The sequence below is a fragment of the Manis pentadactyla genome, chromosome 3, assembly GCF_030020395.1.
Source record: "Manis pentadactyla isolate mManPen7 chromosome 3, mManPen7.hap1, whole genome shotgun sequence".
NCBI lineage: Eukaryota > Metazoa > Chordata > Mammalia > Pholidota > Manidae > Manis > Manis pentadactyla.
In genome coordinates, this window is record NC_080021.1 from 17525110 (window position 1) to 17539896 (window position 14787).

The 14787-nt window shown below is 32.2% G+C and overlaps 1 protein-coding gene across 3 annotated transcripts in view; it reads right to left on the reverse strand.

Annotated features, from left to right (window-relative positions):
• Positions 1 to 469: 469 nt before the first annotated feature.
• TMEM65 (transmembrane protein 65) overlaps positions 470 to 14787 on the reverse strand; it is a 67299-nt gene continuing 52981 nt past the window's right edge. For all 3 annotated transcript variants that reach the window (XM_057497765.1, XM_057497764.1, XM_036882905.2), the window contains 3 exons: positions 14317 to 14359; positions 12388 to 12493; positions 470 to 7259 (listed from right to left, as the gene is read on the reverse strand). In XM_057497765.1, coding sequence (XP_057353748.1) covers positions 7149 to 7259; positions 12388 to 12493; positions 14317 to 14359 — 260 coding nt within the window. In that variant the 3' untranslated portion in view covers positions 470 to 7148. The remainder of the gene's footprint in view (positions 7260 to 12387; positions 12494 to 14316; positions 14360 to 14787) is intronic.

The window sequence follows — 14787 nt, forward strand, 5'->3', positions numbered from 1 at the left end:
TCTTCTCATTAATTACTGTTTTGGAAAATAATTTTCATAAAATATGTACTATTTATGTTACCATGAAATTGGTTTATTGTTATTTTAAAACAAATTAGTAAATAAATATTTTGTAGTTTGTCAATTTCTAACATGGTAAATGTTTATATAACCCTCATAAACAAAAGCTCTTTGAGGAACTTCAATATTTTTTTTTCAAAGTTTAAAAATCTTTGGTTTATGATATTGAAAGAATTTAAGATACAATTACAAAGCTGTTTGTGAAAGCATGAGATCAGTAAAAGTACCACCCATTAAGCCCAGAGTTGGGTAAATAACGCCATGTTCAGAAAAGAGAGGGGGAGCAGAGAAGTTCTAAAAATTGTAGACTAGTATACTTGGTATTAATCCTCAGGGGGAAAAGTTAGAAGAGATTAAGTAGAAAAAAACGTGTAACCACTGGCTTCCAACACAAGTTCATAGGAATAAATCATGTCAAACCAAAGAATATTTATTTCTTTGATAATCAGTAGAACAGGGAATGTATATATGCTCTGTATTTACCATTAAGCATTCAACTGTGTATTATAAAACAATGACCTAGAGAACTGCCAATAGAAGATGAACCATGAACCAATCTACTTGAAACAAAAACATGATAAATTCAGAAGTGATATGGAATGTGATACAGGAAGTAATATAGTTTTTTTAGTACTGATACAGAATGGGCTGGGAGTCAAGCCAGAATTCAAGTACCTAGAGAGATCATAGTGATGTGGGTAGAAATGAGTCACTCATTAACAAATATCTACTATACATCTACTGTGTGTCAGGCACTGTATGGAGCATTAAGGATAGAGAAGTAAGACAGATGAGATCCTGTCCTTTGTGGTGCTGACATTTAAAGCACAGTAAGTTACATCTTTTTCTTCTTATGAAATGTGGGCTCTTTTCCTGAGTCAGTATGGCAAAAAGGACTGTCAAAGCTGCTAACAACAAGAGAATGAATGAAGAGGCACAAACTTCCAATTACAAAATAGTCACAGGAATAAAAGCATAGCACAGGAAACATAGTTGATAACATTGTAATATGTTTGTATGTTGACAGACAGCAGCTACACTTATTGTGGGAAGCATTTAGAAATGGATATAATTGTTGAATCACTATGTTATATACCTGAATATTGTAAATCAACTATATTTAATTTTTAAAAATTTGAAAATGGCTAAAAATACCCTCAATTTGGTGAAAGGCATACATTTTCAGATTCAATAATTTCAGACCACAAGCTGGATGAAATACAAATAAAACTATACCTAGGCATGCTAGTAAAACTTTTGAAAGTCAGATAAAAATCTTGAAAGCATGCAGAGAAAAACAAAATACAGAAGAGCAATAATTGAAATAAACAGACTTATCACCAGAAAGTATGAAGACCAAAAGACCATGGAACAGGATCTGTCTTGTTCCAACAAAACAAGAACAAAAATAACACTTAATAAAGTAAGTGCCCAGAAGAGGGAGAAAGTATCAAAACAGAATTTTATTATCAACCAAAAATATTCTTCCAAGAATGAAGGTAAAATCGAAACATTTTTTTAGGTCAATGAAAACTAAGGAACTTTTTTCACCAGCAGGTCTGCACTACAAAAAAGAGCCAAAGGAATTTCTTCAGTGTGATAGGAAATGAAACGGATTGAAACCTGGATATTTAGGAAATAATGAAGAACACGGATATTTACGAAATAATGAAGAACAATGGAAATGGTAAATATCTGGGTTATGGAAAGGAGTACTTTTCCCTCTTAATTTTATAGAAATAAGCAGGCTGTTTAATGCAAAAAAAAAAAAAAAAGACTAAATTAACCTAGATGTGTTCTCCTCTTCCCACGTGGGGGTGAGGAAAAAAAGAGAAAATGTTTGATTTACATGCTTTTAAAGTAACAGTATGGGACATAAAATACGTTGTAAAAACTGCACTTCCATCCCTCTGAGGTTGGGGGAAAGCAGAGAAAATAAAATAAAGAAGGGAACAAATGCACTTGAGACATAAGGGAAAGAGGTACAGAGGAATCACCAGGCCACAGAGTGGGAATGGTGATGGTGGGGCTGACACACAAGGAAAAAATCTTAATGTTAATTAAGGTACCTCAGTTTTCTTAGACTCAACTACCTCTCAAACCCCATTTACATCTAACATCTGCATAGCTATTTTAAACAATAAAGTGCTACACAAACGGGTAGTTTTCATAGTATTATCAAATGCCAAGTCTTTACTGAATTTCACAATTCTCACAGAAAATTCCTTTATTCTTCAATTTTTGAGGGGTCTCCCCATATCCCCCAAAGCAGTTCCTTTGAGTTTAATTCATCAGTCATCATTCTCACATTTCATTCTTAAATAAAAAGTGACTTGTAGTTGTAGAGGAATTAGATAATCTCTCAGATGCCTAACCTTTTTAATCTTTGTGCCAATAAAAAAATTGCTCAAATTTATTTCATTCATAATTTATCAAAGGCATTAACATATGTTTGATGTATAAAGTTTCATATAAAAACCAATACAAAAACCATGTGCTTCATAAGGCTGTCAGCATAAGATCAGTAGGCCCTGAAAGTCCTGGAAACTTCAGAATTAAAATATTATGTCTCTGCTTTAATGACTACTCCATTTCTAAAAGAAAAGAAAAAACTAATTTCAGTGTTACAACTCATATACCATACCATTAGCATTTATTGCTTTAGTAAAAACAAGTGATCTGTTAAAGTTTCATTATGAGCAAACAATAAACCCTAAATTAGTTGCTGATATATTATTCATTGACTTTCTGAGTTCTGGGGCAGCTTCCTCAGATTTCTGGGCCATTTCCCTCTGCTGATGCTGGTAAATACTCAGGGAGTATTAATTAATATTTAAATGTTAAAACTTAGACTTAATCCAAAAAATATTAATAATGCAAAACCAAAAAATCTTATAATGCATTCCAACGTGAAGTATATTTCATATGTCTGAGATTTCCTTAATACCAACTTTCTAGAACCTAGTGTGCTAACTTCTCCTTGTAGGTATCTGTATCATGTTCTTACTTCTCAGGTCTTCCCTGACCACCCTCTATAAAAATAACCCATGTGACTACTGGTACTTTCTATCCCTCTTATCTTGTTTCATTCATCTCTGTAGAACTTGTCACCCTCTGACATAAAAAGATATTTAAGTGTTTATTTGCTTTTCTGTGTTATCTTGCCCTACCGAGGCCCTCCAGAGAATAAGCTCCAAGAGTCTGGGATATTCTGGCTGTTTGCTCAGCACCTTAAACAGTTCCAAGCACACAGTATTAGTAATGTCCAAGTCCCAAAAATAGAACTTCTTAAATGAAATGTGAGAATATAAGTACAATTCCCTTAGGTTATAGATGAGAAAATAACTCCACAAATCTGGAGGTAAAAAGGAACCTAAGCAGAGAACAGATGTTACAAAGTCCATGCAACTGGTGTCCCTATTGAATAGTAGGTAAGAGCACAGACTTTACACTTGGACAGAGTCCAGCCCACTTATTAGTAGTGACATCAAGGGCAAATTAACCTCTCCATGTCCCCATATTATACCCAATATAAAACAGGGATAATAACAGCACCAACTTAATGTTGTTATTAAAGTTATTAATAATGTTATTGAATGTGATATGTGTAAAGTATTTACATAGCACCAAATAAGTGCTTGATAAAAGGGAGTTAACATTATATTTATTATCATCATCATCATCATTAGCACCATCATCATCTCACTCAGGTTCCATAACCTATATTCTAATATCTCCTAAATAATTTATGGTAACACTGGCCATATAGTTTCTGAGTCCATACAGCTGAGAAGCAGCAGGTTACAGAGATAAAGCAGTTGCCAGAGAGAGAGCAGTAAAAAAATGGGAGGAATATGAAAAACTATAAAAACCAGATTCCTAAGGTACTTCATTAAAGCACACTATTAATGTCCATGAGGATGATGCTTAGCCACTATTAAAAAGATTACATTTAATACATTCTTTTAATGTGGTAAGAAAATATAATTGTAAAATAAGGAAGACATGTTGACAGATAAAATAAGGAAGACATGTTGACTACACTAGTTGGGGTGAGCATTTAACAATGTAGATTAACTACTGAATCATTATGCTGTATACATGAAACCAATACAATATTGTAGATCAACTGTACTTCAATAAAAAAAATAAAATGAGGAAAATTTACTTCAAAATGGTTTACACAGACTTTTGATGAAAAGATAAATTTCCATTACCTTCAAAATTCACCTTCTTGAGAAAACGATAAAGTAAATGTAGTGTTAATATATGGAAGGCTTGGATGTCTCTGCTGTAAATACCCACCAGTGTGATTTGCGCTAATCCTTCCACCTAAAGCTTTTTTTGGACATCCTATTAGATGTCAATATGGGATCATTCTTCTCTCATAACCTGTAATGTATCTCAAGTGTGGATTTCAGGGAGGTGGTAAATAGTTCCATTTTACTCTTTCAACATTTGTTAATCTTATTTCCCTTAATGACAGAATAACTAGGGCCAGACTGAGATTAGACAGAAAATCAAAGTTCAAAGTCAAAACCACATTCCAAATTTCTTAGAAGACTTTTTTGCTCAATTCTTTTGTAAAAACATTGGTCACCATTTAACATACAGTGACAACAAAATGCACCCAATTTACATGCACCAACAAGTAAACAAATCATAACACACGGACAACATGAATTTCAAATGAACAATATAAAGTAGTGTATGTTGCATTTAACCATAATTATAATGCTCCCAATAGACATAACTAATATGAGAAATAAGAATTCCAGTTTCAACCTGAAATAAGGTTCTTTGTGACAATATGAAATAATGTTTATAGGAAGTCATTACCTTAAAGGGAACCATTTTTTAGAAATTGCTTTGTGCAATGCATACTAATGTATAATCAGATCCTGAAAAAATAAGTGCCTTAGGTTTTCTGACAAAAGGGCTCCATTTTTTGAAAATTAATTATCTCAATCATTCAAATTTTTATTTTGTCCATAAATTATATTTCAATATGAAGGTTATATATTTCATGTTTTAACATCTTCAATAATCCTGCAGACATTCAGCAAACTGAAAGCTTCTGTAGGACTGGATTATTTTTAAGGACCAAAAAAAGGAAACCAATAATCAAAAGCCCTTTCTAAACTCACAGGCAAGGTTTCTGATTATGGGATTTAATTAATAAAATGAAAATTTAACCACAATAAAATACTTTTTTAGAAAACAGAAAGAACTGGCAATATACAAGTTAGGGACAAAAGCACTTAAACATTTACAAAAAATTAAAAAAAAAAAAAGCACTGTAATCCTACCATCCAGAAAAAAATTACGTGTTTGTGTGTGTGTGTGAAGTATTATGTGGAAGACACAAACCACAATTCTACTTAAGAAGTCAAGTTCTATAATTCTAATTTGATCAAATGAGACTGTTATATTGTACACAATAAGAATGTTATATATTTATTTTTGTATTGTTTGATTTATTTTCTTCTTTACCCTAAAAAATCTATGATTAAAGGATAGCACTAAATTATTTTGAAGTACACAGAAGATAATTTATGACAAACACTTTTTGGGGGAAAAAACCCAGCTTCTTTGAAAATAAGACTTTAAAGTAAATATGTGCAAATAAAACCTTAAAGGTAGCTATACACATAGCCATCTTTTAAGTTTCCTTTCTTTTGCATCTTTTTAGCAACATAAATAATTTCAGTGGCCCAAATTATAATTTTAGTCCCACTTTTCTTTCATGATATGTTTAATTATTCTTAAGGAGAACATTTTAGCATGTGCAATAGACCACATGCTAACAAACTTAAGTGTTCATAAAATTAAAATTTATGCTTCATACATGGTTATACTTAAGTCAGATACAAAGGCCAGAAATAAGTAACTTCAATCTAGAATATGATTTAAATACCAGAAAAGAAGACAAAAAGACCAAAAAAGGGGGAAAGAAAGTAACTTTTGATTACTATTCTATATATAGCAAATAGGAAAACACAGAATAGTTTTCACCTCAAAATAAGTTACTCAGAAATAAAATTCACTGAACAGGATACAATGACATTAGGATTAAGAGTATGGAGTACTGAGACTCACTGAATTCAGACGGTAAGAAGACACTTTGTTGCGGGGGTGGGAATTCCTTCCTGAACAATATAACTGTACCTCATTAACCTTACAAACATCACTTCACCTTCACCACTTATGCCATAAACCTTATTCACAGTTCCCATTTTCTACTTCTCTAAAAAAACCATTTTTTTTAGCCTTTTCATTTCCAAGTGTCATGTCAAACTCCTTGGTACATCCACAATACCCATTAAAAAGACCCTAAAGTAATCATTTTCTTCCCTTTAAGCATCAAAAACCACTTTATTATTAAAAATTAAGAAATTGAGAGCAAAATCTACTCAAAATAATACACTTGTTAACATATATGGTTTTATGTAGTAGGGGGGCCATTCTGATTAACCTCTGGCTCTTGAGACAGGTCAGAAAATTTAAATGAGTAATGGACACTTAACCTACTTAGTCTGTGTCCATTTTGAATACATGTGAGAGTCTTTAAAAATGACTGGATTATATGATTGTAAATGTCTACTGTGAAACAGTACAGATTTGATGTTGCCAAAAAGAGTAAAAAAAATCTGTAACTGATATTAAACATCTTAGGTAATTCAGAAAAAAATCTTAAGGTTGAATTGTAAATACAGGGAACAACAAAAACAGAAAACGTTTTTGTGCATGTACACATTAAGGAACAATATGCAAACCCCAAGTCAGTACAGTATGTCAATGACTGATACTTAAATGATATTTTGATATATAAAGAAAGAGAACAAAGGTAAAATGTTGACTGCCATTGATGAAAAAGCATTTCAACAATTTACACATAATGATACTAAACAGTTTTTTTAAAAAGAAGTTCTAAGAAAATCAAGCCACAATAAGTTAGTGTTTTCCATAATACATGCTGAATTATTTGATCCCATTATCTATACACTGTTACTGTCTTAATTTCTAAGTGTTGTGACAGCATATTTAATAATTGAGGTAACATTAGTTTACATCTTTTTACAGGTACTCTAAGAGGGTTGATTTTTCGTTTCCAGTTTTTCATCTTCTTCACCTCCTCCAAGGAAAAGCAAAGGAAACATTCCTAGAATGCAGCCAATAGTCACCCCAACGGCTTTGCCCTAAGGAAATAAAACATTTTTTGCAAGTTAATTTAACCCTAAAAAGAGGAACCCTTGCTTAAGTATCTATAATAAACAATTACTATGTACCATAAAATTCAGCTGTGACTGTCTTTTCATCATAGTAACTTAAATATAAAAATAAGCTAAAAAAAAATGCTAGAACAAATAATATTTAAAGGTCAAATCAACCAGGAAATATTTTTTTAATTGCCATAAAAATAACATCCAAGAGATATAAAGTATAAAAACACTTTTTAAAATTGTACATATATTTTAAGGTCAGAAGATAGGATGACATGAAAAAAAACTAATTGTATGTCGGTCTAATCAATATGTAAACAGTTTGTTTTCTGCCTCACTCCTCCCCCAAAAGCCACATGTTATAATCTCTTTTCCAAACTGTTTCATAAACTATATAAAGATTTCTAAATTCCACTGCATATAATCACTTGAAGCTCTTTATACTATTAACAATCATTTCTTCTTTTTCAGCATTGTGATAGAACAATAAGCATTTCTATGTATAGTTCTTCCCCAATGATTTATTTTAAAATCAAATAATATGAATATTTGTACATATTCATAGGATATTCCCATGCTGTCTATTCTAGACAAAATTGCAAATACACACCTACTGAAATAAATGCATATGCATATAAGTACATACCAATATTTCTGCAACTTCACCTACATCGTGACCATTTAAAAATTGTTATTTTGTAAAATAGTTTTTACAATTTGCATTCCTATGATAACTATCAAGTTCAACACTTTTCAATTAAGTTCCACTTCTTCATATAAAAATTACTGAGAATGTACTATGTGCCAAACTCTGTGCTAGGTACCAGTGAGACAGAGACTAATCAGGTGCAGTCTGTCTCTCTTCTCCTGGAACTTCCACTTAGTTATACAGAGAAAGACAAATAAACAAAACACTATAGGTGCTATGATAACTACAAAATCTTGAATAAAATGTCTTTTCCATATACAATTCATTTATCTAACAGACCCTACAGTTCTCTAGCACATTTCAGCAGTAGACATTAATGTTTTGATGATAATTTGTGTAAGAAATTCTCAACTCTTGTTATTTGTAGTGCCAGAAAATGAGGAAGGAGATGCATTAGAAGCAGAGAAAACAAAGAAATTGTTGTTGGTGGTAGTATGCCCATGCTTTATACTCACAGTCAGCACTGTCATAATCATCATGGCACATCTTAAAAGGTATCATTACTATAGTTTTAATAAGCAGAAATTTTCTTCATTCCAGATGTGACAGAGTTAATCCTAGATTATTTTGACCTTAGATAACATTTGTATTCATACATATGCATAGAAAGACTATGTTCTATTTTAGATTCCTGACTTCCCATATATATGAAACGACCATAGCTAATAGGCTGTACTTACACTTCTCACCCACTCTGTTAGCGTACTTTTTACTATCATCCATGGTAACAAGGCTTTCCTTCCCCCTCACTTTATGAATGCCAGTCAATGATTTCTAATCCTGTTTTCTCAATGGGGCATAATGTCACTAGAGCAGAGAGGGAGGAAAGAAGTGGGATATACTTTTCTGGCTCCTTGATCCAGTACCTTAAATATATTTTATCTTTAAACAAAGTTACACTTGATCCTTGAACAACATAGGTTTGAATTTCATGGGTCCACTTATAAATGGACTTTTTTCAATCAATACATTGGAAATTTTTTTGGAGATTTGCAATACTTTGAAAAAACTCACAAATGAACCACATAGCATAGAAATACAAAAAAACTAAGAAAAAGACAGATACATCACAAATGCATAAAATATATGTAGATACTAGTCTATTTTGTCATTTACTACCATAAAATATCTTGGAAAAATTCAAGAGCTAATAAAAGACACCACACCAGAGGAATTAACAGAAGATGACTTAATGAAGATGAGTGTTTCTGAACTAGTGCCAGAAAATAAGGAAGGAGATGCATTAGAAGCAGAGACAACAAAGAAATTGACATTAGACAATCTGGCAGAGTTTCAAATACTCAAGACTGCTGATGTCCTTTATGACTTGGACCCTTTTATGATATGGGCACTGAAGCTAAAGCAAATGGAAGGAGGAGGATTGGTACCATATAGAAACATTTTCAGATAAATGAAAAATCAAAAAAATTAGAAATTACAATGTATTTCTGTAATGTTACACCTACTATGCCTGCCTTTCTGAAAAGAAGACGTGGAACCTATACTTAATGAATATTATTCAGCCATAAGAAGAAAACAAATCCTACCATTTGCAACAACATGGATGGAGCTAGAGGTATTATGCTCAGTGAAATAAGCCAGGTGGAGAAAGACAAGTACCAAATGATTTCACTCATTTGTGGAGTATAATAACAAAGCAAAACTGCAGGAACAAAACAGCAGCAGACTCACAGACTCCAAGAAGGGACTAGTAGTTACCAAAGGAAAGGGGTGGAGGAGGGTGGGCAGAGAGGGAGGGAGAGGACTATAATCAGCAATCACAATATAGGTAGGACACAGGGAAGGCAGTACAGCACAGAGAAGACAAGTAACGACTCTACAGCATCTTACTATGCTGATAGACAGTGACTACAGTGGGGGGTGGTGAGAACTTGATAATAGGGGTGAATGTTGAAACCACAAAGTTATTCATGTGAAACCTTTATAAGATAGTATATCAACAATACTTTAATAAAAAGTGCATATTAACAATGCTTCAATTAAAAAAAATTAGAATAAAATAAAACCAAAATAAAATACATATTTTTAAGAGAAAAAAAATAGTGTTGTCCTGCAAATGTATTTTCTCTTCCTTATGATTTTCTTAGTAACATTTTCTTTTTTCTAGCTTACTTTATTGTAAGAATACAGTATATCATTCATATAACATATAAAATAGTTATTGATCAACGATGTTATCGGTAAGGATAACTGGTCAACAGTAGGCTATTAGTAGTTAGGCTTTTGGGGAGCCAAAAGCTATATGCAGATTTTTATTGTACAGGCAATAGGTGCTCCTAACCCCTAAATTGTTCAAGGATCAACTGTACTTATACATTATTATCAGGCCTTATGATGCTTCAGACCTTATAGTTAACTACACTGCAGCTAAGAACTTGAATACATCTCTAATACTGTTCTGCAAGTAAGTATTTTCCAAGTTTCAAACAACCAACTTACAAATGAGGTTTTAAAATACAACCTTGTTAATTGAAACCTGCATGGGTATTTGCATTTTTTCTATTGTGGGTAAATTTCAGAGTTAGCATATATCATGGATAGATAGTTGACTACTACAACTACTTCAGGCTGTTTGTAACCAACTGTAATGTTACAGAGTAGATGACTTGACTAACCTAAAATAAGCAGAATCAACAGCTAAGGAATAGAATCACTCCATATGCTGGTGGGGGATTTACTGAAACACACACACACACACACACATACCCCAAAAATATACATATATAAAAATACAAGTATAGTTTAATAATTGAGGAACCTTTGTCATTGAAGAGAGGAATGGAGCTGCTTATACAAAGAAAACAGAATTATCAATTATGTGAGAAGAGAAAACTCCAAGAAAATAATTTCTTGATTCAACTGTAGTGCTAAAATGTTAAGCCAAATTGTTAGAATGTTAGAATATCCTGATACCTCAACAACTTTGGTTAGTATTACCTAGCTAGTCTCACTTCAATTTAATCTACAAATTGCAGATTATGAACACACACATATAATTGGCTACATAGAAACAGGTCTAAGGTAGAGACTGAGAATTTGCATTTCTAACAAGTTCTCAGGCAATATTGACCCTGCTGGCTCTGGGATCATACTTTTGAGAAACACTGCCCTACTTAATCTCACCTTCTCCCATGGTTTTAACTATCACCAACTTTTTGCTGATGCCTATAGTGACCATCCTATTTAATACTGCAATCTGTCTCTATCCTAGCACTCCCAGCCTCTTTTACCCTACTGTTTTTTTTTCTTTAATTCCCATACATTTGCAAACTTTGAATACGTTATTTTATTTGTCAGACATTTTTATTTTCTCCCATCTGATACAAAGTAAGATCCTCCAGAAAAGTGACCTTGTGTTGTTAATCAATATACTCAATATTCCTGGTTATGTACCCTGCATAAGTAGGTAAACAATAAGTAATTTTTGAGTGAATGAATAATACCCATCATCTCTAATTCAAACCTAATTCTTGACCTTTAATCCAAATGCCTACTAGGTATCACCACTTGAATGTCCTACCAGCATCTTAAATTCAACATATTGAAAACATAATTCACTCTCTTCCCTTACTAACTTGTTTTTCCTCCTTTTCTTCTTGATTTAACTGGTGGTGTCCAGTTTCCTTTCTATTTAAAATTCTTCACTAGCACTCCAGCACCTAGATATGAAGTTTAGAGTCCTTTTCATAGCTTCTATAATGTCTTTCCTGTCTGATCCATTCTTATTTCTCCAATGGTATTTTCTTCTGCTACTTCTAACCACAACTGCTACATATTATATTTGAACAAAACCTAATTTCTTGTATTGCTCTGAATACACCCTGCTTTTATCATGCCTTTCTACTTGCTAGTCAATATACTTGGAATTCTCTTGTTCACCTAGTAGATGTCTCATTAATAATTCAAAATGAGCTTAGATCCAACAAATCACTGAGAAATCTCCCCACCAAAAGAAATTTTTCCCCACAAAATATTAGGTACCTTACTTGTGCTACTGCTGTACCTAGTGTATAGTTCTCTTACTGCATGCATCACATTAAATAATAATTTTTTACAAGTCTGGTTCTTCACCTAACATTCCACAAAAATAACTACAATTTATTATTAATTTTTCCATCTTTCAGTGTTAAGCATATAACACGTTCCTTAACATTAACTGAATCATATAGACAATTTTTTCAAAATAAGTACACTTATAAAAAATAAAGTCAATAAAAAATTAGTTATCTTCTGAAAACTGCCAAAGTTTGAACAATTTTTGGCAAAAACTCCACTGAAATCAATTTTAGTCTCAAATTTCACAAGGGACTGAACTATATAGTGTCTTGCTCTGGCTACTTGAATTCATCATCATAAACCATATAAAGTACTTACCAAATGTGTACTAACACGTGTTTGCCACATGTCAACTTGCTTTGGTGTGAGATCAGGAATTGACAAGCCTAACCTGGAAGCCAAAGCTTCAACATAGCCTGCAAGTCTTTAAAAAAGCAAGAGGACAGAACATAAGTTTTTAAAGAGATACACAAATATCCTCAGATAGTAAAAAACTGCTTACTAGAAAAGAAACACAGTAATATATTACACCTGCAACTGGCTCTCTAGAAAAGTAAACATTTTCATAACTCTCATTTTATTGTGCATAAATTAAAAAGTATTTTAATATTAATATATTTAATACATAGGTAAATTAACTGACTTAGAGCAATCATTTTCCAAAGACCGACTCAAGGAATATAAAAAATTTTTATAAGAATTACAATTTACACACTCCAAATTTAAAGCAAAGCAATTTAACATACGACATAAATTAATAACTATTATTAGAAAGCAAAAGTTTCCAAAATTTATCAGATTGATGTATAAGAAAAGTAGCCTAAATTATCAAGGCAATTTCAAGTATTTATCAATTCTAAATCACTTATCTAAGTCACCACTACTTATTAGATAGATATAATCTTACATCATACTGTTAGAAAGAAAAAAATTGCCAATTAAACTATGCATACCATCAATTATAAGATCCCCATATCAGATGGTAAGTTCTAAAAAAAAAAAACTGAGCATCTAAGAATTGACAAAAATGGTGTTTGTTATTTAATAATTTTTTTTAAGGCAGAAGAGAAATAGTTCTTAAAGGCTCCCTACACAATCTTTATCTCTAAACAAAAACAACTGTTTTATGATGCAATCTAAAAATAAGTGGCTTTAAAATTAGATTATTTGGTTTTACCAAATACAGAAAGCTATCATAGTGGGTATAATATCATTATTAACCTTAATGCTGGAAACTAGGAAATGGAATGTTTAAGGGGTGATATCACTATAGATTTATGCCAGGAATTCCAGAAAAATAAAATTTTTGCTTTGGCAAAGAAACTTTGTGTTTAACAGTAGCTTTGGTCCCAAACTCCAGCACAGAAGTCTACTATACATGATTAGATCACTTATAAAGCTGCCTTTTCCTAGATTACATGGTTAGGTAGACTTCTGCTAGACCCAAATCCAAATTACAAAACTTACCACTCTAATGAACCAAGGAAATGAGAAACAGAGCCAAAGACTGAGCAAAAGAGAGTATGTTTATCACAATAATTAGTGCCAACTTAGTGTAATTTATCCTTCCCAGCCTTCCCCAAGCTCAGGGAGTAGCTCAGGCCATTCGCCACTTGGAGAGAGATTATAAAGAGAGAAAAAGAGAAAGCTGGCCTTTTCTAAGTATATCTTCAGTTTGTTTCATCATTCCTGCTAAATGGAACAGACAGCAAAGAGTGGCCAAACCCATGTGTGCTTTGGCCATTATTCCTCTGAAAGTTTTTCTCTCTAGAAAATATGCCCAGTTAGTATCCTCACATCTGAGTCATATCTCTTACCTTTGGGCTTAGCAGAGAAAGATGGGGTGGAAAAATGATTGTGGTCTTGCTTTTAAACCTGTCTCACACTTGGAAATATCTATGTAATACATAGAAATACTTCGGTAGATGAAAATTCAGCTTTGCTTATATTATGGTTGTTTTAGAAAAAAAATTTTTGCATATATCAGAATCTCTTGAGAAGGTTGTTAAACACAAATGCTAAGGTCCCATTCCCAGAGACACTAATTCTATGGTGTAACCCAGGCATTTATATTTGATGCACACCAAAGATTTAGTAATTATTTAGTAATATTAAATTTAAAAATTCAGTTCTAAAACACACACACAAAAATCCCTTTTTAAAAAAACCTCAGTTAAAGAGAATGGAGAAGAGAAAGGGTGCAAATCAAGTACACACATGAATAAATTAATAAATGAATGAACTTACCCAAGTCCAGCCAAATCTGACACAAGATTTCCTAAAGCTGCAGCTTAAAAATTGAAAAATGAACAAGTGAATTGTGCAAGTAAGAAAAGTCATTACATCTCTGTATAATCAATAAAGAACTGATCTAGAAGTGTTATCACATTTCTCAGACTATAACACATATCTAAACTAATTCACTGGATAACTCTGAATCTATAGAGATTTCAAAATAGAACACAATTCTTCTGAGATTATAGTATTCTACTTTCATCAAGTAGTAGGTTTTTTTTCTGTTGTGGTAGCCAGTTTTCATGTTAGTTTCAAAATTAGACACCTACACAATATTTTGCAGTTGTATCTTTCACATAATACTAGTTTAAGAGAATTTGGATATTTGGAAGTTATAGAGTAAAGCCAAATGTATAGCTCTGAAATTCAAGAAGATTATGGAGAAGAACCGTCTCATTCATTAACTCATCTACTTTGTGTTTT